Source organism: Prionailurus bengalensis, chromosome E1, assembly GCF_016509475.1.
Source record: "Prionailurus bengalensis isolate Pbe53 chromosome E1, Fcat_Pben_1.1_paternal_pri, whole genome shotgun sequence".
NCBI classification, from domain to species: Eukaryota; Metazoa; Chordata; class Mammalia; order Carnivora; family Felidae; genus Prionailurus; species Prionailurus bengalensis.
Genome location: NC_057347.1, coordinates 20541818 through 20566117, shown reverse-complemented (window position 1 = coordinate 20566117; position 24300 = coordinate 20541818). Strand labels below are relative to the sequence as shown.

Below are 24300 nucleotides of genomic sequence, written 5' to 3'. Positions count from 1 at the left end.
GAGACACATGCCATAAGGATGGGAATATGTTTTCTAAAACATACATAAAAATACAATAGGAAAGATCAGAAAGAACCTGTGAATTTCAAATAATGGCGGTCTTAGCAGTGTAAGCTTAAATCCACTTTTACCCCAAGAACATCTGATGTTCCCAAATAATGTAAATTGTGTGTCTTTAAAACGAAGAAAATGCACAACCACGCTATGGAATCAAGAAGGCGGGGGGGGGGGGGGAGGGTCGTCTCAGTGAACTTGGAAATAGGACTCCCTCCTAAATCTGATGTGAAACAGATGTGAAGACCCAGGTACAACCAAGGTTGCAGTTTTAAGGAAAGACTGCCTTTGCCATTCAGGAAGCCATCCCGGCTGCTGTGCTGGAGTTTGCCACAGTGGCCAGGACAAGGGAGACATTGTAGGCACAATGGCCAACACCCAGGAAGCAACAGTAGCCACTTGACTAGAGGCCCACCAAGGCCAAGATGTACACAGAAGGACTCTATGGAAGTAGACGAGATCACAGCCAAATGTCTGAGAGAGACCAGACAATGAAAAAGAGACAGTAATCTCAACAGATGCAGAACCTCACCCCTGAGGAATCAGACCAAGGAGTAAATGGCATTGGAACAAGCCTGTTTAATATTTTCAGAGAGATGAAGGAGAGAAATTATGGTCCTATATAATAGGAATATGAAGTTAGAAATAAGAACAGGTAAATATTGAAAAGAATCATTAGAGGGGCACCTGGGTGGCCCAGTTGGTTAAGCGTCTGACTCTTGGTTTCAGCTCAGGTCATGATCTTGCGGTTTGTGAGTTCGAGCCCCACATCGGGCTCTGAGCTGATAGTGTGGAGTCTGCTTGGGATTCTCTCTCTCCCTCTCTCTTTCTGCCCCTCCCCTGCTTGCTTTCTCTGTCTATCTCAAAATAAATAAATTTTTTAAAAAGAATCATTAGAGATTAAACACATTCAGAATAAACACAACTGAAGAGAGAATTACCCATCAGTAGGAGAATGAGTCAGCAACTTGTCGGATAATTGTACAGTGGCTACTAACCAGCGTTAGAGGGAATGAATAACACATTATGTTGAGAAAAAAGATAAGTCACAAAAGAATACATACTTTATGCTGCCACTTTTATGAAGTTCAAGAACAGATAGAAACCAGGACAGGTGTGAGTTCTGGAGTGGGGAAATTGATGGAGAAGGAGAGCCAGGAGCTCTCTGAGATTGTGGAGATATTCTGCATCTTAACGGATGTCAGTTTTAAGGGTGTATACATTGTTCAAAACTTGATGAGTTGTATACCTAAATGTGTGCATTTTACTGCATGTAAATTTTGCCACAATTAAAAAAATTAAACTTCTTTTAAAAAGCAAATTAGTGAGCTGGAAGATCAAGTTTGAAGACTTCTTCCAGATCTCACGACAGAGAAAACGAGATGGGAGATGCTAAAGAAAGCTCAGACAGTACATAAGCTTCATCCAAGAGTGCCAACACCTGTTCAGCAGGAGCGAGAGGAGCGGAGAGAAGAGGGGGGACGCACTGTATGAACAAACGGTGGCCAGGAATTTTCCTGACCCAAAAAAAAAGACAGAAATCTTCAAACTGAAAGAATGCCTTCAGTGTAAAGCATGTGAATTTAAAAAAAAATGAAACCTAAGTACATTATGTTCACTTTTAGAATGGTAAGAGATAAAGAGAGATACTTAGAGCTCCTAAAAAAAAAAAAAGAGACAAAAAATACTACCAGGGAATGAAAATCATATGGATATCAGACTTCTCATTAGCAACATTTGATGCAAATAGACAAAGCGGCAATATCTTGACAGTGAGGGGAAGTGAACTTTATACTTAGAATTTTATTCCATGCCAAATTATCATTTAAGAGTCTGAGTACAATAAAAATATTTTCTGACATATATAGGTTCAAAGAGTTTAGTATTCATAGATCCTCTCTAAAAAGTCTTCTAGAGCAAAAGGAAAAATAAATGCAGAAGAGAAAAATGGAATGCAAAAAGTAATATTGAACAAATCAGTAAAACTTTTGTTGCCTCTAAACACATATCAACTGTAAGTGCGGTGGCGGGGGGGGGGAGTCTTTGGTAATAATCTGGAACAAAAATTAAAATTGGTATGAGAAATATAAAGAAGTAAAGACTTTTGTGCTGTTTATGGGAAGGATATAGATAATTAACTAGACAGGAAAAAATAAGCATATATTTTCATATAAATATATAACTTTTAGATATTAAAAATATTAAGATAATGATAATAGTGGCTAACATTGTGAAGTGCTCACTGTATATACTAGGCACTGTTTTTCTTTTTTTTTTTTTCAAAAGTTTATTTATTTTGAGAGAGAGAGTGCAGGAGTACCTACATGCATGTGAGTGGGGAGGGGCAGAGAGAGAACTAGGCACTGTTTTGAGAGCTCTGCATGTAGTTAAGTCACTGGTGACAACCAGATAAGGAGAAGATGGTACCCCCCATTTTATGCAGATGAGGAAACTGAGGCACAGGAAGGTTAAGAAATTGCCCCAGGTCACAGAGCCAGGACGTGGTGGAGCCATATTTGAACTTGAGCAATTGACTTCTGAGCCCACCATCTGTAACAGTGCATTGCCTCACAGTTGAATGGATGGCTCTCAAATCGAAGGAGAAAATAAAATGAAATGAAGAAAACTCAAGTCTATCCAAGAGAAAATGGCAAAAAGCAAACAGAAAGCACAACTAATAGAAAATATGAAAGAAGTTGAGAAACCTGAAACATAGTAATAATCATAATAAATGTATTAGACTTAACTTTTAAAAGACAGAATTGTGGAAAGACAAGTCTACATAATTGATGGTTATGTGAGTTGAGATTAGGTCCTCTCTAGAATCATCTAGAAAGGGTGTCGTATGAGACAGTGGGGTATGCATTTGGGAAAAATAGCCCCTTTCTACTCTGCAGACTGTGTTTATCATCCACTTTACATAAAATGAATTTGTTCAAGTTGAGAAATTGCCATTTTATTTTATTGTCATACTGACTGAACGAATTAACAGTATGACATGGGGTGGGATAGATGGTGTGTAGGAAGGACATTGGACTAATGTTTCCAATGATGTTAGGAGAAAAAAATAATATTTCCACTCTGAATTTTTGCAGATGTTTTGAAGCGGGATTGAACCTAAATTTTTACTTGTCACTTTTCCTTGTTTTTATTTCTTTTATTGAAAAAAGAGAAGGAGTTTAAATGTTCTGATAACCTGCTAAAGTCTTTCAGGGAGATAATACTAGTTGTCAGGAAGCACAGGAGTTCAGCTTTTTAATCCACAAGTTCAGGATGCTGGTTTCCTGGAGAACTGGGGTCCATGCCATTTTATCAACTGGGAAGAAAGGAAGAACACCTTAGCTGAGCGCTATGGCAGAGAAGTTGCTTCCAGTTTCTACAGTGTGCCTAAAACTTCAAACACACCATCACTACCTGTATTATAGCCCAGATGTTGACTCTTATTCCAGTTTTATAATGAATTTGGGATGCTTCTGATTTTGTTTCCTTTCTTCATATGGTGTATTGCCTCTGTCTTCATAGTTGAATGCTTGTATTTGGTTTCTGTTTCTCTCCCTATGGGGCAGGTGAATAGGCTTTTAAGTGTATAGAGAGGAATAATGGGGGATTGATGGTCGATGAAAGAAGAAAAGACTCAAGGATTAGAAGGAGCCAGCCTTTCAAGGAGTGGATTAACAAGCATTGGAGGCAATGGGAACAGCATATGCAAAGGTTTTGAAGCTGGAAAGAGGCAACCACATTATAGGTCCCTAGAGAAGTCCAGGGTGATTGGAGTATTGTGCTAAAAGAGGAGAGCAGTAAAAGATAAAAATGATGTACGGCTTTTTAGAAAACCACTGAGGCAGCTGAGCATACAGAATGGATTGGGGAAGAAATGGAAAACAATTCAGGAGTCTATAGCAGTAAACTTGATGGTGGCTTGAATTAGGATTGTGGCCGTAAAGATGAGAATAGTTGAATATTAAATATATTTTGGAGGTAGACCCAAAAGAATTTGATGATGAATTAGAAGGACGGATAGAGAAGGGATCAAATTACAATTCACAGGATTTTGGCTTTAGTAACTGAAGGCATTGAAGTGGGAAAGAGTGAAAGAGAAATATAAAATGCCCTCAAGATTTATGTAGGCGTTGGATGTATGCATCTGAAGCTCAGAATTGAGAGCTTGGCATGGATAATAAATTCATGAATTGAAAACTAAAGTGGATAGAGAGGCATCTGGGTGGCTCAGTCAGTTAAGCATCTGACTCGTGATTTCAGCTCAGGTCATAATTTCATGGTTTGTGAGTTTGAGCCCTGAGTAGAGCCCTGTGCTGGCAGTGCGGGGCCTGCTTGGGATTCTCTCTCACTTTGCCCTTCTCCTGCTTGCTTGCTTTCTCTCTCTCTCTCTCTCTCTCTCTCTCTCTCTCTCTCTCTCTCAAACACACACACACACACACACACACACACACACACACACAAACAAACAAACAAAGTGGATGGAATAGATGAGGTCATGTGGAGAGGTTTATGTAGAACAGGACCTATTACGAGCCCTGGCCTGCACCAACATTTTGGGGTCCAGTAATGGCGGAGAAGTAGCCAGAAAATGAGACTGAGAAGAAATATCCAGAGAGACAGAAGGAAACCAGGGAGAGCATGGTGTCATGGAATCTAAGAAAAGAGAGATAAATCAAGAAGAAGGGATTAGAAGCCACTTAGATGTCTGTGTTATCTCAACAAGAAATGTGTAAAACCCTGGGAAGGCCATTTAAAGACTCCCAAGAAGCACAAGAGTAGACTTGCACAAATGGAAAGATATCCCTTGTTCTTAGATGAGACAGTTCCACATCATAGATAAATTTAATGAATTTAATGTGGGAACCCAGTAAAAATGCCAGCAAGGATTTCTTTGTTTGTTTGTGATTATTTTCCTCTGGAAACTATGCAAATTGATTCTAAAGGTCATATCGAAAAATAAACATGCAGGAGTAGCTAGAAAGAACCTTTAAAAAGAAAAGGATGAGGAGAGACCATCAGATATTAAAAAATACTTTAAGACATCTGTGATTAAAACCACATGGGACTGGGGTGCCTGGGTTTCAGTCGGTTGAGCTTCCAACTCTGTTTTGGCTTAGATCATGATTTTGTAGTTCATGAGTTTGGGCATCGCCTCAGGCTCTGTGCTGGTGGGTGGTGCAGAGCCTGCTTGGGTTTCTCTCTTCCTCCCTCTCTCTGCCCCTCCCCCACTCACACTGTCTCTCTCAAAAACAAAACAAAACAAAACGGGACTGATGCACAGATGAACAAGGCAGTGAAACAGACCAGAATGTCTGTGATAATAATAATAACTAGAAATAAACTGAAGTACATACAACAATTTAGTATATGATTAAAATGGCATATTAAATCACAGGGAGAAAGATGGGACTTTTTAGTAAATAGTGTTGGAACAGTTGGGTGACCACTTGACAAAAGATTAAAGTTGGATCCATTTCTCACACCGTATACCAAAATAAACCCCAAATGGCTGAAAGATTTAAATGTAGACAATGAAAGCATCCAACTACTAGAAGAACTCATAAGTGAATTATTCTGTCGCCTGAGTAGGAAGAGAGCCTTTCTTGCTATGGATTAAAATTCAGACGTAATATGTGAAAAAAAAATTACTAAATTTGGCTACATGTAGTAAACAACTTGGCACTGGGGGAAAACAGTGCTGTGGTAGGCAGCCTTCTGAGATGGCCCCAGCCTTCAGAGATCCCCACCTCTCTGTACTCATGCCCTTGGTAATCCCCTCCCGGTGGCAGAAGTAATAGAATGTCACTTTTTTCAAAGTTTCTTTATTTTGAGAGAGAGACAGAGAGCAAAGGAGGGGCAGGGAGAGAGGGAGAGAGAGAATCCCAAGCAGGCTCCGTGATGACAGCGCAGGTCTGGCTCTCACAAAGCATGAGATCATGACCTGAGCCACAATCAAGAGCTAGACGCTTAACCGACTGAGCCACCCACATGCCCCTAGAATGTCGCTTTTGAAAGCAGGCTGTGACTCTTGCTCAGTTTCATTCCTGAGAAGCTGGTGTGTAGTGAGCCACCTTACGAGGGGCCAACATGGCTGCTTGCACCTAGAAACACAATTTGCTTTTGTGTATTGATCTTATATGCTTGGTTTTCTTTTAGTGATAATAGTGTTTATCTGCAAATCTGCTTGATTTCCTCTGAAGCAAGTCATAATGTTCATTTTGTTCCTTCCCCAGTCGTATACCAGTTTGTTTATGGTTCTCACTAATGCCATGATTGGGGTATCCCTTGTCTTATTTCTGTTTATGAGAGAATTAGCAAAGGTAACCCATTTATGAATGATATTTGCTGTAAGTTCTTGGTAGGTGAGCCTGTATTAAATTAAGAAAAGACTCTTCTGGTTTAGTAAGAGTTGTTATCATGAGGGAGTATTGTATCTATTCAAGTCCTTTTCTACATCTCTTGCCAGATTAATGAATAGAATTCGTTACTAAGTTGTTTTTCTATGAAATGTCTTGAATTTATTGAATATTTTTGAATAGTTTTTCTGTATCTGTTGAGACCATAAGGTTTTCTCCATTAACATATGCCCTGTTCACACAGATACAAGATGATCTCTGAATTCACCTGGCCCAACCATGACCTCCCTTCAGACAAAGAGGCTGTCAAGAAGCTGGTTGAACATTGTGGTTTTCAGGATGATGTGGCTTATGGGAAAACCAAAATTTTCATTCGAACACCCCGAACACTGTTTACCTTGGAAGAACTCCGTGCCCAGATGCTTGTGAGGATTGTCCTCTTTCTACAAAAGGTAGTTTTATGTTTTATATATAAGGATCAGCTCTTGCTTTTATGTTCTCAAAAATTTATTGAATGTTTTCTTTGATTCAAGAAATGTTCATGATGGTATATTCTTTGTATCGGGGCCTATCTTACAATGTTTTCTGTTGTCTTCACACATGGGAAATTTATTTGGCTGCCTGAGCTCAAAATTATTCTATCCTCAAAACTCAAGGCATTTTATCTTCTGATATTTAAAGTTGGAGGGATGTCTGAAGCAGCCAGCTTTCTGTCTCTTGTTATTTTCTGAGTTTTTTCCCTCAGCTTAACTGGGTAACGGGCTTTTTTTTTTTTTTTTTTACCTTGTAATTCAGAAGTTTTGTCAATGTGTTTGACACCCCCTCCTCACCCGTCATTACCCACCACCAGCACTTGACTCAAGAGTGGGGTAGTGACATAAAGCTCAGTGGATTGTAGTATCTGTCATAATTCTGCGCAGGGCCCCCTTTCTCACTTCATTCACTCACTCATGTTTTTCTTCTTGTATGCCATACCTATTTCCATACCTTCCATATGGGCCATTTTAAGATAAAAAGTTATAGATGGGTATTTTTAAAACTCTTGTGCCTCTGCGAGAATTTTCTGTGGGATACGTACCAGGAGAAAAGCTGCTGGGCCATAGGGTGTACATAGACCTGATTGGTATAAGTAGTGCCCGTTTTCTCCCCGGGAGGACTCCCAGTTTGCATGGCCACCAGCTCCCTGTGGGAGTTACCGAGGGCCCACATCCTGACTCGTACCTTCTAGTCACCTCAATTTTGCAAGACTGATAGGTATAATATCTCATTGTTCTTTTACTTTGTATTTCTCTGGTTACCATTGAACCTGAGCATCTCATTAAATGCTTGCTTGCTTTTGGGGTCTTCCTATAAACTGCCAGTTTGTATCCTTTGTCTGTTTTTCTCCTGGAGCTGGCATCATTTTCTTGTTGATTAGTGGGAATTCCTTGAATATTTTGGACATTAATCACTTTTTCACGTTAGACATTTTAAATACATTCTATTCTGTAGGTGTTCTCATGAACTGTATCTGTCGTATGCTTTGTTGAAGAGAATCCTTAATTTTGATGTAATCAAGTCTTTGCCTTATGTTTTGTTGAAGAAGGCTCTCCTTGTCTCCAAGTCACAAAGACACTAGCCTCTGTTTTCTCCACTGAACTGTATTCTTGGATCTTCCACATTTAGATCTTGAATTCATTTAGAACCTGTCTACATATTTGGTTTTACGTAGGTATCCAGTTTCATTTTCTTCACTATAGTGAACCGTTTTCTCAGTACCGTCTACTAAACACTGTGACCTTTTCCCATTGATTTGTGGGGCAACACTTAACAACTGTCATTGTATATATTCCATCTCTGAATGTTGTATTTATACAGTTGCCCATTTTTACATTGATGCCACATGGGTTTTATTGCAGTATGTCTTAGTGGATGGTAGAATAAGTTGTCTTCTCTACTCTTCTTTATGAAGGTGGATTAACCTATACATAGACCTTGATTTTGCAATATAAACGTTAATATGTGTTTATCGGATTCATTAATTAAACAATAATTTTTATTAGGATTTCATTGAATTTATAGATTAATTTGAAATAATTAACATTTTGATAGTATTAAATCATCTTAAGAGTACAAAATGGGCTTCTTTAAATCATTTCTTTGACCTTTAGATTTAGGGAGAGGCCTTATGAATTCATGGTTAATTCCTAGATTGTTTTTGTTACTGCTGTGAATTTTTTACATGCCAGTGTTGGTACAGAGAAATAATATGGGCTTATGTTGGTTTATCTGTATCCAGAATGAAACCTTTGTTGATCCTGTTAGTTTTTCTGGGGAATTGATTATATCATGTGCAAATAATGAAGGTTTTCTCTTCCTTCCCAATTGCCAACAGGTTTCTAAGTTTAGGTCTCTATCATGTATTTTGCCTAGAACTCAGAAAATCTTTTGGAGTAGCACACTAAATTCCATTTCATCCTGAAACAGTTTTTCTATTAACTGTTGTTTTGTTTTGTTTCTTGTATTGCCTTTACTCAGATCTGTGTTATGCAGTTGGTGTCTGTTTTCTGTCTGCCATGGTAAATTATTTGCCTGCATCTTGTTCCTCTGTATATTTAAATCCTTTATGTTGATCTTCAGTGATCTTCAGTACTTACCAGTGATGTTTTTTGTTGTCGTTCTTTTTGCAGATCTGATACTTTGTTTTTCTCCTTTATACCTATTCAAGAGATTGACTCGGGCTCAGGGTTTGGCCCTGAAGGACAGTGACCGTCTCTCTCCATTTGTTTGGGACAGTCCTGGTCCGTGCCTGTTGTCTCTCATAACTGTTAGTTTCACTCTCTAAAGTGTCACGGTATAGAACATACATTATTTAGTTGCCCTACCCTGAACTCACTTTCTGTCCACCTGATGACTGATAGAATCCTGTTCTTAAGTCTCCACTGGCAGGTTGTTCACCTCGTCAGTTGACAGTGTCCCACAGACTTTAGTCTGCGGCAGTTCTGCTAATCAAAGATGGCGCCCCCAGCCCCACAAGCCAGCTCTTGTACAGTACGTATTCTCACCTACTATGACTCTTTCTTTGTCCTCTCTACAGTACCTCTGCTTTGTTTCTGATGAGAAACTACAATTTCTACTTAGAAAGGGGAGATTCTAAAAGAGAAAGGATGGCTACTTCAGAAGCCATCACCCGTGCCATGGAGGAAAAGCTGTCCAGTCTTCTCTGTGATATAGATCTTGCATTTCTTAAACATAAAGCAGTGAAGCAGGAAATAAGGATCTTCCTCTGAATTCTCAGGCAGGCCATTCTAGGGTAGGATATAGGTGATCTACTGATTATGTTCTTTAAACCAACTCCACAAGCCATAAAATTATTGGAAATTTCTCTCAGCTTCTGGGAATAGGTCATTAACCACCTAACTTTTTACGTGATATGTGTTTTTATTTTTTCTGTAACCTTATAGAAATGGAACAGGAAGTGAAGAGAGGCAGCATTAGGAAATGCTATTTTAAACCAGAATCATCTAACAATTGACTTTTATTTCCTTTTTAAATAAAAAATAGCTTTATATATTTTTCTGATTATATGATTAAAGTGTACTTATCGTACACTTTGAAAAACAAATTCAAAGCATATAGAAAAACATAAGAGAAATCATGGAAAATAACCTAAAATCCCACCATCCAGAGGTAACAAACCATTATTAACATTGTGGTGCCCATCCTTGCTAATATCTTTCTGTGCATATATTCAAGCATATATGCTATAAAATAAATGAGGTCGTGGTTCACATGGTGACTTTTTAATAATATTTTGTTACTCTCTTTCCCCACATTTACCATCTCTGCCTGCCCACTTCTCACCACCTGTGTCACAGGGTCCCCAAGACCATTTCCAGTTTTCGTGATTCACTAAAAGGACTAACAGGATATAGTTGTGCTCATGAGGAAAAGTTATTACAGCAAAAGGATGCAAAGCAAAATCAGCAAAGGGAAAAGGCAAATGGGGCAAAATCCCGAGAAAATTAGGACCAAGCTTCCAAGAGTTCTTTCCCTATGGAGTTGCACAGGACATGCTTAATTCCTCCAGAGATGGATTGTGACAGCATGTGCAAAGTGTTGTCTACCAGAGAAGCTCAATGGAGACTCGGTGCTCAAAATTTTTACTGGGGATTCATTATGTAGGCACCCTCTGCCTAACATGTACCCAAGTCCCAGATACCCAGAAGAAAATCAGGCATTTAGCATAAACCTCATTCTTTGCACAAGCAGTGTAACCGCATCGAGCCACTCTTACCATTTAGGGAAAGTTTTATATCAGCATGTAAAATTGTTTTCCAGCCAAGTTCCCAGACATGATACTAGCCAAGGGCCAACCTTGGAAGCAGACCTTTCTAGGGGTGGATGGGTGGCTCAGTCGGTTGGGCGTCCAACTTCGGCTCAGGTCATGGTCTCACGGTTTGTGGGTTTGGGCCCTGCGTGGGGCTCTGTGCTGACAGCTCAGAGCCTGGAGCCTGCTTTGGATTCTGTGTCTCCTTCTCTCTCTGCCCCTCCCCCACTTGTGCTCTATCTCTCAAAAAATAAATGGGGAAAAAAATTAAAAAAAAAAAAAGGAAGCAGGCCTTTCTAAGGGTACAGTCTCAGGCCTGCTGTGTTAACTCTTTTCTGGACACCCCCAAATCTTCCATACTTTTAATAGACTTCCTTATACATATAGGAATACTTCATCCTATGCACCAATACTTCAATGCTAATGCCTTCATTTTTTTTTAATAATTTATTTATTTTTTAATTTACATCCAAGTTAGCATATGGTGCAACAATGATTTCAGGAGTAGATTCCTTAATGCCCCTTACCCACTTAGCCCATCCCCCCCTCCCACAACCCCTCCAGCAACCCTCTGTTCTCTATATTTAGGAATCTGTTATGTTTTTTCCCCTTCCCTGTTTTATATTATTTTTGCTTCCCTTATGTTCATCTGTTTTGTATCTTAAAGTCCTCATATGAGTGAAGTCATATGACATTTGTCTTTCTCTGACTAATTTCGCTTAGCATAATACCCTTCATTCTTTTTGATTGCTACAAGTAATACTCCATTGTGTATATATATATACCACATCTTCTTTATCCAGTCATCCATCGATGGACATTTGGGCTCTTTCCATACTTTAGCTGTTGTTGATAGTGCTGCTATAAACATGGGGGTGCATGTGTCCCTTCAAAACAGCACACCTGCATCCCTTGGTTAAATACCTAGTAGTGCAATTGCTGGGTCATAGAGTAGTTCTATTTTAGTTTTTTGAGGAACCTCCATACTGTTTTCCAGAGTGGCTGCACCAGGTTGCATTCCCAGCTAATGCCTTCATTCTGTGCACTGGATTCCCATGAGCAAGATTGTTGGTTGAAGGGTATATATTATATTTGTAATCATCATCCATATAAACAGTTCACATTTTGTAGCCCACAATGTAAGTGAACTTCTTTTCCCTAATTTTTTTTTAAGTTTATTTATTTATTTTTGAGAGAGAAAGAACATGCACAAGCAGGGGAGCGACAGAGAGAGGGAGACAGAGAATCTGAAGCAGGCTCCAGGCTCCGAGCTCCGAGCTGAGCTGTCAGGAGCAGAGCAGGATGTGGGGCTCAAATTCACAAACCTCGAGATCATAACCTGAGCCGAAGTCAGACACTCAACGGGCTGAGCCACCCAGGCTTCCCTCCCTAATTTTTTTTTAACCACAGTGACTTTTACCAGGCTTTTGAATTTTTCCCATTCTTACCAATAAGAAATGATATCTCGTTGCTACTTTAATTTTGTATTCTCATGACAAGGTGTATTTGTTGGTCTTTTGGGATTGCCTTTTCTGTTACTTGCTTATGCACATCCTTGGCCCAGTTTTCTATTGGGTTCTTTGTCTTCTTATGAATTTGTGGGAGCGATTATCTTTATTATTGCAGGTGTTTTTCCTAGGCTATCATTTGTCATTGACTCCACTTATGGTATACTCTTTGACATGAAATTTTTCACTTAATAGGTCTTATCTTTTTTTTTCTTTATATCTTTGAGTTTCTTCAAAAAAAGTTATGGTTCTGGGATTTAGTTTTTATACATGGTGTTATCTAAGGGTCCAGCTCTGTTTTGTTCCAAATTAAAAACCAGCTGTTCTAATCCAGTTTATTTAAAAATTCCTCTTTTTCCCACTATATTGAAATTTTGCTTTTGTCTAATAATAAATTCCCATATATACTTGAGTCTGTTTTCAGAACTCACTATTTTATTCCATTGACAATTCTTATGCCAGTGTCATACTGTGTTACAGTTTTTAACTTGTGAGAACTAGCTTTCAGTGTATTGTCATACTGTTTCTGTACCTTAATAGAAATGTAATGGCAAGTTGGAAGAGGCAAAATTAATGATGTTGACCAAAACCAGAACCTCCAAAATTGTTCTTTTTTTCTTTAATTTTTATTTAACTAATCACTACACCCAACGTGGGGCTTGAACTCACGACCCCAAGATTAAGGGTCTCACACTCCTCTGAGTGAACCAGCCAGGCGCTCCCAAAACAGTTGTTCTTAAAGAAATAAACTGCATAACCACAGAGACTGCAGAAGAGATACAAATTGCATTGCTTTCTGATTTGTAAAGAATGTATAGTTCTACACTGTCACTATCTAAACCACTAAGCATTCAGTATCAAGAATTACAGATGATCTGTTTAGTGCGTCCTGTTTTCCATCATATACTTAGTCATATGCTTGACATTTTAGGAGATCTGTGAAATTGCTCCAGATATCTTGGGTTTTTTTTAAGAAATGACCATCTTAAAAAAGACATCGAGAGTTCCAAGACTTTTATTGTTTTATAGTACATAAGTAGTAGCAGTACAAGTTTTCATGTAGGAAGATGAAAAACATAGAAATAATTTTATATTTTTAAAATATAATTTTATATTAAATATAAATTAAATCATGCCATATTCTTGTGTAAACTTTTTTGTTCTGTCTTTATGTGTGTAAATTTTTATTTGCATATTCATAATAGCTGCCTTAGCCCTTAATAGGATTTACTAGAACTTCCTCAATCAGTGTGCTATCACCAGATGTTTAGGTTTCTCCAGTTTTTCACTCTCTAGGTCCCGCTTCAGTGCACATGTCTGCAGTGTCTGACCCAGAATTCAATACATGTTAGCTATTGTTATTACTACTCGTACTGCTATTCCTGCTACTAGTAAGTACTAGTAATCATCCTTGATTGTTTTCTCAGAATAAATTCTCAGGCACAAAATTTTCGGTTTAAAAGATATGCACTTTTAAGATTTTCTGTCCCCTTTGTCAGATGGCTTCCAGAAAGATTGGACCAGTTTATACTCCCACCAGCTAATGCATGAAAGAGCTTGACTCACTGAAGCACTGGATATTTTTAGTCTTATAAACACCCTTTCTGAATGACATGAAACCTGAATGTCTTGCCTGACTGCTGAAAAAAGCTTGTTATGCAAAACCCCAGTTGTGTATACCTCTCTGCATCACCATAGGAAAAGAATCAGAATGGCCAGTGAGATTTTTTTAAAGGTCATACTTCGGTTTCTTTCACAGTACACAATTGTTTCACTTACCCACCTACCCTCTACATTTGAGGGTGTGTGTGTGTGTGTTCCTTACATCACATTTGAATGAGAGACCAAATAAGATGGTGTTTCCAGGCAGCACTGAAGACACTATTTAAAGATTTCAGAATTACAGGGGCGCCTGGGTGGCGCAGTTGGTTAAGCGTCCAACTTCAGCCAGGTCACGATCTTGCGGTCCGTGAGTTCGAGCCCCGCGTCAGGCTCTGGGCTGATGGCTCAGAGCCTGGAGCCTGTTTCTGATTCTGTGTCTCCCTCTCTCTCTGCCCTTCCCCCGTTCATGCTCTGTCTCTCTCTGTCCCAAAAATAAATAAACGTTGAAAAAAAAAATTAAAAAAAAAAGATTTCAGGATTACAGCTTTAAGCAAGGAGGTGCTGAGAGATCAGCAGTCAGCTCAGCAGCGAGCACACGGGGCTGAGCTGACATGTGTAATGAGCACGTGTGTTGTGAGGCCTGTCTGTCCCAGCTGATCTTGTTGTTTCAGCTTTTTTCAGTCTTCAGGTTGGATTTTTCTGGTTTGGGCTTTCTTACTATTTCTCTTCTATATGCTGTATTCATTAATTCTCAGAAAATAAGATGCTTATCTGTTGCATAAATTGGGAAATCCTGAAAGAAGACAGTAGTTCCTAATGAAATTCTTAATGAAAATCTCATACCAAATGCATTACAAAGAGTCATGATTCTCTAATATTCTGTACCCATTTAGTTTAAAATACGTTGCTGTCTTAAAAGAGAAGTAGAGTATGGCTTCCCTCAAGAAACTCTCCCTTCTTGTTTTTGGTGCATGTGTAGTTTTAAGTTTATATTCTCATTTTAGGGAATCATAGGACAAGATCAAAATTGTCACATAAGGTGATATGAAAGACGGATTCTCAAAGGGAGATGGAAAAGGATTAGAGAAATTTATCTGTTGTGTGGCCATTAACAAATTTGGAATCGGTTGATGGATTTGAAGAGTGGCTTTCTCGATCCATCTATAAGATAGTGCCTTTGTGAATTGTGTCTTCATTTGAGGGAATGAGCCCTTTCTTAAAGGGCGTCTAAATTGATTGTAGACAGTGGTCTTAATGGTCACTGAGACCATTTCAGCTCGCACAGCTTTGATCCTAGTTCTAGGAATGGAATTATCCTTTCCAGTGTGCCGTGGTGTAGTTATGAGCTCAAGGCCCTTACGTCACATACTGAAGGCTACTAACCATAGGCATTCTTTCTTAAAGGAATATCTTAAGGCTTTAATCATTTTCCTCCAAGCAATTGTGGGTACCCTGGGATTATAGCTCATGAATTCCACAGCTGCCAGCTCCTGACCTGCTTCACACTACATGCCATGGGTTTCCCAGTGTTTATTGTTTCCTAAATGTGGCTCGAACCTTGTAGCACCCATGGCACTAGGAATTGTCAGGGACACAGTCAAGTTTGAGTCTAAAGTCAATTGGCAGTCTTCTATTACAATTATGTGAAACTGTAGATGTGTTTTTACAGGAAATAATAGAAGCCTCACGCTCTAAGGATTCAGATCCATTGGCCTCCTGAAGTTCATAGGCTCGTAGAATTTTCTTTTTGCTTAAACGGTAGCTTCCTGATTAGAAGATGGTAGTGGTTTGATTATTAGGTCTTAGAAAAATTGGCACAGTCTCATAAGCAGGTATGGGAAACAAAGGAATGAGTGGGGAAGAAAGGGTGGAAAATATGTGAGTGTGAAAAAGAGGTTTTGATAAAGCTGATGAAGGAGGAAAAGACCTCAAGCTAGTGAGATAAAAATATTCAAAATGTGGGCTAACCTCACATGTGATTGTTGTTTCCAATTTTATGTGGAGTTCAGGATGGAATTGTAGGATAGTGATCTTCAATAAGTCAGCAGTATTTGAACACATTGTATATAATGTTTGATAAAGGACATACAGAAGCATGTAAAGTCCAGAGTCCTTTTGAGATGGCACATGGGAAAATTTCTTCTTGCTCTTGTGAGGATTAGCTGTATTTCTGAGCCACTGCCCTCAAACTGGCAGTCGCGTTATGGGGAAGGGACCACACTGCTGCAAAACCTCCTTTGTGAAATTTCCTGGAATGGTGATATTGGACATCCTTGAAGTGTTCCTGAATTTATGGGGAATGCTTCTAGTGAGTTTCTTTTCTTTTCTTTTTTAATTTTTTTAAATGTTTATTTTATAGGGGCACCTGGGTAACTCAGTCGGTTAAGCATCCAGCTTCGGCTCAGGTCTTGATCTCGCGGTTCATGAGTTTGAGCCCCGCGTCGGGCTCTGTGCTGACAGCTCAGAGCCTGGAGCCTGCTTCAGATTCTGTGTTCCCCTCTCTCTCTCTGCCCCTCCCCTGCTCATGCTCTGTCTCTCTGTCTCTTTCTCTCTCTCTCTCTCTCTCTCTCTCAAAAATAAACATTAAAATTTTTTTTTAAATAAATATTTATATTTGAGAGAGAGACAGAGACAGAGAAATAGAGCATAAGCAGGGGAGGTGTAGAGAGAGACAGAGACAGAATCTGAAGCAGGCTCCAGACTCTGATCTTTCAGCAGAGAGCCCTACGTGGGGCTCGAACTCACGAACCATGAGATCGTGACCCGAGTCGAAGTCACACGCTTAACTCACTGAACCAACCAGGTGCTCCTTCTAGTGGGTTTCTATTTTTGCATGCCACTGATGGAGGTGGATACATTTGAGCATGTGAAGGAGGTTTCCATCTATTTCTGTTGTGTTAAGAAGAGTACTTTCAAAATCAAGAATAGATGTTAAAAAAAAAAAAAAGAATAGATTTGAAGTAAGTGAAACTACTTCTTCACGAGAACCAAGATGCTCATGTAATTTTTTTTTCCTCTTTTGAGCCATCAGTTCTGAGAATTGTACTAATCAATTCAGTGTCAATATTATGTTTGCCTCAGCAAGGTAACCTTCTTTTCCCATGTTTTGGAATGATCTAGTAACATTGGAGGTGATCTGTTCAGGTTGAATTTCCTGTGAAGACATCTAAGAAGGGGCATTTTTTAGATCACAACTCTTCAGGAGCTTTCTCTAGTTCTTCATAATCATTGATGTGTTTTTATTTTGTGTCTTCTGCGGAATCAGTTTGGGTAATTTATATTTTCCTAGAAAATCATACAGGTTCTCAAATTTAATTGAATAGAATTGAACAGAGAAGCCTTTTAGGTTTCTTTTCATCTTCCCTGTGTCTTTAGTCATTCCTCTTAACATTTCTTATTCTTACTCTGTGTATTTGCTTTATGCCCATTGTCTTTTTTCTTTATCAACTTTAGTTAATGATGCATTTCACTGTTTTTTTTTCTCAGTGAACCAGCTCTCTGATTTATTCATTCCACCATTTTCTCATCTTTAATTTATTAATTTTGCCTTTTATCTTCAGCAGTCCCTTCTTTTTGGAACAAAAAGAGCAGGAACAAGCAGGCGATCATCTTTTCTCCAACTTCTGGAGTTTTAGGTGCTTCATGCATTTTTGTCTTTCACATTTGCTAATGGATATGGAATTTGTTTCCAGAACTACTTTTGCTGTGTCTGTTGGGCCTGATAGGTTATCATTTATTTTTATGTTTAGATTTCCTCTTTCCCAAAAAGTTGTCTTAAACTTCTTTTTTTCTGTTTGAAAGTATTTACTGTTTGTTTTTTTTTTCTGAGCTGAGCTAACTGATACACATGCTCCATTAGTTTCAGGTGTAGCAGACAGTGATTCAACAAGCCTACATGCTGTGCTGTCCTCACAAGTGTGACCACCATTTCTCATCGTACAACGCTATTCCAATATTATTGACTATATTCCTGTGCTGTACCTTTTGTCCCTGTGACTTACTCATTCCATATTTGGAAGCCTGTACCTCCCACTCCTTTTCCCCCATTCTGCCCAGCCCCCCACTCCTCCTCCCCTCTGGCAGCCATCAGATTTATGGGTCTGTTTCTCTTTTTTGTGTGTTTTGCTTTTTAGATTCCACATATAAGTGAAATCACATGATATCTGTCTTTGTCTGTCTGACTTACTTCTTTTAACATAATACCCTCTAGGTCCATCCATGTTGTCACAAACAACAAGATCTCATGCCTTTTATGGCTGAATAATATTCCATTGTGTGTGTATATCTATATCCATATATGTCCATTTTATATATATATACCACAAATTCTGTCCATCTGTCGATGGACATTTGGGTTGTTTCCATATCTTAACAATTGTAAATAATGCTGCTGTAAATATAGGGGTGCATATATCTTTCCAAATGTGTTTTCATTTCCTTTGGGTAAATACCCAGTAGTGGAATTACTGGGTCGTATGGTATTTTTATTTTTGATTTTTTGAGGACCCTCCATACTGTTTCCTATAGTAGCTGTGCCAGTTTGCGTTCCCACCAGCAGTGCACAAGTGTTTGTTTTTCTCCACATCCTTGTCAACACTTGTTATTTCTGTCTTTTTGGTTCTGGCCATTCTGACAGGTATAAGGTGGTATCTCATTGTGGTTTTGGTTTGTATTTCCCTGATGATTAGTGATGCTGAGCATCTTCTCATGTATCTGTTGGCTAGTTAAGAATATTTTAAAAGTCATTTCCAGGGGCACCTGGGTGGCTCAGTCACTCAAGTGCCCAACTCTTGGTTTTGGTTCAGGTCATGATCTCATGGTCATGAGATCAAGCCCCGCGTTGGGGTACTGAGCACGGAGCCTGCTTGGGATTTTCTCTCTCTGTCTCCCCCTCCCCCTCTCCCTTGCTCACTTGCTCACTCTTTCTCAAAATTGATAAACATTTGAAAATCATTTCCAGGTGATACCATGCTTTATGGGTATGTTTTATTTCACTTTCTAGTTTGTTAGTAACTTAGTTTCACTGCATTATAATCATGGAATGTGAAGTGTACTAACTCTAGTTTCTAGAATTTATTGAATTTGGGGGGCCTAATATACAGCCGCTTTTTGAGTATAACTTGGAAGAAGGTGTATTTTCTCTTTCTTTTTGGACATTTTTATTAGGAAGCGTTGCAAATCCTCACAAAAGTAGAAAGAAGAGCATGAAGAGTCCCCATGTTGCCTTCTCCAAGCTGCAACAATTATCAGTGTTTTGCTGTTTTTATTCTATTTTGTCTAGTACTCACCTTATGTTTTTATGTGTGTTTGTTTGGTTTGGTTTGATGGGTTTTTAAATTTTTTTTTAATGTTTACTTATTTTTGAGAGAGAGACAGAATGTGAGTGGGGAGGGGCAGAGAGAGAGGGAGACACAGAATCCAAAGCAGGCTTCAGGCTCCGAGCTGTCAGCACAGAGCCCAACACGAGGCTTGAACTCACAAGCTGTGAGATCATGACCTGAGCCAAAGTCGGACGCTCAACCAACTGAGCCACCCAGGCGCCCCTGGCTTGATGTTTTTAAAAGAAGATTCCCAGATGTATGGCCATTTTGCCCTCACATGCTATTATAGTCTCTACAGATAAGGACTTTCGCACACCACTATCATTCCACTTAAAATTCATAATACTTCCTTAACATCACCTAATATGTAGCTTGTGTTTATTGTTCCCAGTTGACTTAGAAATGTCTTCCCACAGATTGTTAGGGATAGGAGCCCTGCTGCTGAGGCACCTTCTAGAATGGAACACATTAGGCTTCAGCATATTAATTATGATTTTCAGTGGCATATCATTTCATCCTTAAAAATGGTTTGTTTTAAAGGCAGCTCATGTATCACAAGGACTGCCTGGTTGGTTTGTCCTAATTAACTATAATACTGTTTGTATGTTCTTGTACTTACTTGCTAAATGTGCATTTTATATTTTCATGCTTGGGTTATATTATAGCCCCAATCACAAAAAGAATCTTGTGAAGGATTAAAAGTAGCTCATTAAAACATAAGCAGAGAGTGAAAATAGCAAATTCTAAAACTGAGAATACAATCATAGCTATTTTTTATGTTTATCTGAGAGAGAGAAAAAATGCATGCGAGAGGGGGAGGGGCAGAGAGATGGAAAGAGAGAATCTCAAACAGGCTCTGCACTGACAGCACAAAGTCCCACCCAGAGCTTGAACTCAACGACCTGTGAGACCATGACCTGAGCCAAAATCAAGAGTCAGATGCTTAACCAACTGAGCCACCCCAGCGCCCCGATCATAGCTATTAATTATAAATAGTCTCAAAGGTTGACACCGACCTGAGTATAATAATTTTGTAAACCAGCCAAAAGAAAAAGTGTGAATAGAATCACTTTCTGAAAAGTGGATTTTATTGGTTTAGTTTTTCATTTGCCCCTATTCCCTATTGTATCATTTATTGTGAAACTTGGTCAAGTAGCGGCATAAAGCCTCGGGGGCTTTCACGTCATTTTCAAACAAGGCTCACTGACTTCTTTGCGAAACCAGTCAAGTATTTTCTTTCTGAGACTAAAAGCAAAATAATTATCTTTAAATGATTACTGATTGAAATTGATTACTTTTGCCCTAAAAAAAAAAAAAAAATCTAATGCAGTAACTAATCTTTACTAAGTGATGGGCAATATTTTGGGCACTTTTACATATATTAACTGGATCTTTATAAGAATCCTGTGAATGAGCATCTGGTATTACTTTCATTTAGGAGGAAAGAGAACTAAAGCCATGAGTACCCGAGGGACTCACTCAAGGTCACACAGCTATTGAAGGCCAGCACTGGGACGTGTCCCATAGGCCAGCCTTCTGCACACACTCTTACCCACTGTTCTCTTTAACCACAGTGGCATGACTCACACTGTTGAAGAAAAGTCATAAATCCAGACACAAAGGTGATTGTGGCATCATACGCAGAGAGGAAGAAGGTGATTTGGCAAAATTCCTTTATCAAAGGACCTTGGTAGACATCGAATGATGTCCGAGTCATTTACTATTAAGTATGTGAACTAAGATACATTTTTACTGCAGTTGGAAGGGAACATTTATGTTGAAAGTATGAACCAGCTTTTGACATATATATATATTTATACAGTAATGAAAAGTAATCAATGACTCTACCTTTTTTACTGAGAATATAGGCTCCAGGAGAAGAGATTTTTATTTGTTTTGGTGAAGGTGACTTTTGAGCCACGAGTAGGTTGGGAAAGGTGTGTTAGGATGACTGTAGACAAAGCATAATCTTAATTACAGGGAGGAGGAGAGGAGATTGTGGCCCCCCAGTGCCAATCCACTCATTGCTTCATTCATGGGGAATATTTATGGTCCAAAAAAAAGCCACTTGACCTTGCCTAAATGTTGAAAGGAATAAGGAAAAACTGTGCCTTTGACCAAATTGACTATATGTCTGTTCAGTACGTTGCAAGAAGTAGGTGGCTAGTTGCCACCTCCTTCCCAACACTGCGAGATGTGGCTGTGTGGGAGAAGGGTGCTCAGATGCATTTTATGTAAGTAATAAGCTGGATTTGTTCATTCATTACTGAATAGGGACATAAAAATGAACAGTATTCCATCCAGAAGAAGCTGACAGCCTAGTGAGGAGGGAGATGTGTTAGAACTCCAACCAGTGAATGGAGTAATTGAGACACTCTTGGGCATATAATCACTACTAGGTGGGCCCAGAGGGGAGACCCTGACCCTCCGGAGGGGAGGACAGAAGGCTTTCTGGAAGAAGAGGTACCAGAAGTTTGAAAACCACTCTGTTAGATTCACATTTTACTTGAAAATACATTCATAAGGAGGACAGACCTTAATCTGTATTTCATGAACCATTGATACAGGTTGAGTTCACTGGAACTGGATCATTGTTATTGCAGTGGGCTAATCATCACTAAGGGATAAACTATGACAAATACAGGGAACAAACTTTTCTGCGAAAATAACAAATGTTGTTCTCCATAATCAACAGAGACTAGTCCTAGTCCTTGGAGTTACTGAAACAGCTCTTTTGATGTTACAGGGAAGTTCTTTGCCCTTCTTAGAAAACAGCCATATGGATAATTAGGACGCACTCATACACGGCTGTGGTGCAACCTCCAATGACAGAATTAAATTTAGAGTTAGCTTGCATTTTATAACAAGTATATAAATATTTACTAACCTTTTCTCTTGTTTACCTAACAAGATGTAAGGAACTAACTCAGGACTTGTCCTCAGGACTTGGTCCACAAGCTCCCATTCTGTCATGGCTCCTCATTAATAACCACTATTCAAGGCTGGCAGCCTCTGATTTGAGTATATTTTTTTTTTGTCATGGTTGTGATACCCTGTTACCACACTGTGCTGTACAAAGTCTTTTGCAACTTGATCTTTTTTCACGCAGCTTGTTTCTCAAATTTTTCTGGGTCCATAATTGTAGCTCTAGTTTATTTACTTTTACTTCTTTATGCCATTTCATTATTAAAGAGTCATTTGTTTTCCTAATTATACTCAGTTTTTCAGTTGATCCTTCCAACTCATACTACAGTGAACATTGTACACATTTCCTTTCTACAAGTGCCTGAGTCTCTGTGGGGCAGGTCTTCTCAAATTTTGAGGACCCCAAGAGCCCACCTTAGAAAATTCAAGAGTAGGGGGCACCTGGGTGGCTCAGGCGGTTAAGTGTTGGACTCTTGGTTTCAGCTCAGTTCGTGATCTCACCATTCATAAGTTCGAGCCCCGCATCGGACTCTGCGCTGACAGTGAGGAGCCTGCTTGAGATTCTCTCTCTCCCTTTCTCTCTGCCTCCCCCACTCACGCTCTCTTTCTCTCAAAATAAATAAATAAACTTTAAAAATTTTAGAAAATTCAAGAGTATACCAGCTCACATTCCATTAGCTATCAGAGTGGTGATGTTTATCACATGTGATAGAGATGCTGGAAAACTCCACTGTTAGATTCATGAGAGCATGAAAATTACAAAGGTAAATAACCTGCTGGTTTGTATTATGAAATTAGCTTTTCTTTTGAGACTCCCTTGGAAGGGTCTCAGCAATCTCAAGGTTCTCCAGTCCACATCCTAAGAACTCCTTCTCTAAGGAACAGAACACACACTGCAAATGCTAGGTTTTTAGAGTCTGCACGTTTTTCAAGTTTACCAAGGATTACCCAGTTGCTTTCCAAAATAATTGTCCCCACTTAAACTTATCTTGAAACATATGAGAGTTTTTATTGTTCCCTAACCTTATCAGCAATTTCAGTTATCAGAATTTTTTCATTTTGACCAATCTGATATTGACACCTAAGTCAGTCCTTCACCCTCCTGCAAGCTCACTCTGCGTAGGGGTATTTATCACCTCCTAGCAGTGGGCATCTCAGACATTCAAGTCGAGATGACTAGCAAGCCGTTGGACATATGAGTCAGGAAGGCAAAAGGAGTATAGCAGATTTCAGATGAGAAGGACTGGTCAGTATCAAGCCTAGAAGCACCCAACAAAACAAGGACCGAGAAGTGCCCACTTAATCGGGCTTTTAGGAGACCACTGGTTTATGGGTCACCATCACGGTAAAGCTGATCAGGATGAAAGCAGAGGGCAGGAGGAGAAGGAACACAGACCAAGTACCGGAATCCTTGAGTGAGAAAGTAGACTGAACATTTCTTGGTATCTTGTGGTAATGAAAATAGGTATGGGAAAGGATGTATGTTTTTAATGAAGAAACCAGGGAGAATTGTTCATGTGTAAGGCATTTGTAAATGAATACTGAACACAGAAGCCCTACCACTGTGTGTGTTACTAAGCAGCACTGTCACAGTAACATTACCATGAGTAAGTCATTTATTTTACTCTTGCGAAGAAAATTTCTGTTGATTTATAATATAGCCAATAACTGATGCCATGTAGTATTTACATAGAGACAAATGCAAAGGCCTCTTAGAACAATAAAAGTGCTTCAGCAGAAATTTAACAGAACAACAGAGCATTCTTTCCCCTTCCTCCCTCCCTCTCTCTTTGCCTCCCTCTCTCTCTCTTTGCCTCCCTCTCTCCCCACCCCTCCTTCCCTTCCCTCCCCTCCCTCCTTCCCACCCTCTTTCCATGCCCCCACTTCAGCTTCCCCTTTTTTCTCCTCCCACCTAACTGATGAATAAAAAAGATAAAAGCATATTTGGAAAATAACGGTGACATGTGAAAAATAATTTGTTTCTTATTTATCTCCTCTCAGATACTGCCAGTAAGAAACCCCTGCCACCCCTTCCCCAGCCTGCTCCCCCATAAGTTGGAAGCAGATGATTTGCTCTCCTGAAAGAGCAGCAAATCCGTTGCCCGGGTGATATCTCATTACTAAGGCAACCAATTTGGTGCATCAGTGTGAATCCCAATTTTAAAATGTAATTATGCCAAGATATGTACATATGCTTGAGATTTGCTTAAAAGGAACCCGTTCCC

At 39.3% G+C, this 24300-nt stretch overlaps 1 protein-coding gene across 2 annotated transcripts in view; it reads left to right on the top strand.

Annotated features, from left to right (window-relative positions):
* Positions 1-24300, top strand: part of MYO1D (myosin ID) — a 361516-nt gene that overhangs the window by 148951 nt on the left and 188265 nt on the right. For both annotated transcript variants that reach the window (XM_043583686.1, XM_043583687.1), the window contains exon 16: positions 6655-6862. In XM_043583686.1, coding sequence (XP_043439621.1) covers positions 6655-6862 — 208 coding nt within the window. The remainder of the gene's footprint in view (positions 1-6654; positions 6863-24300) is intronic.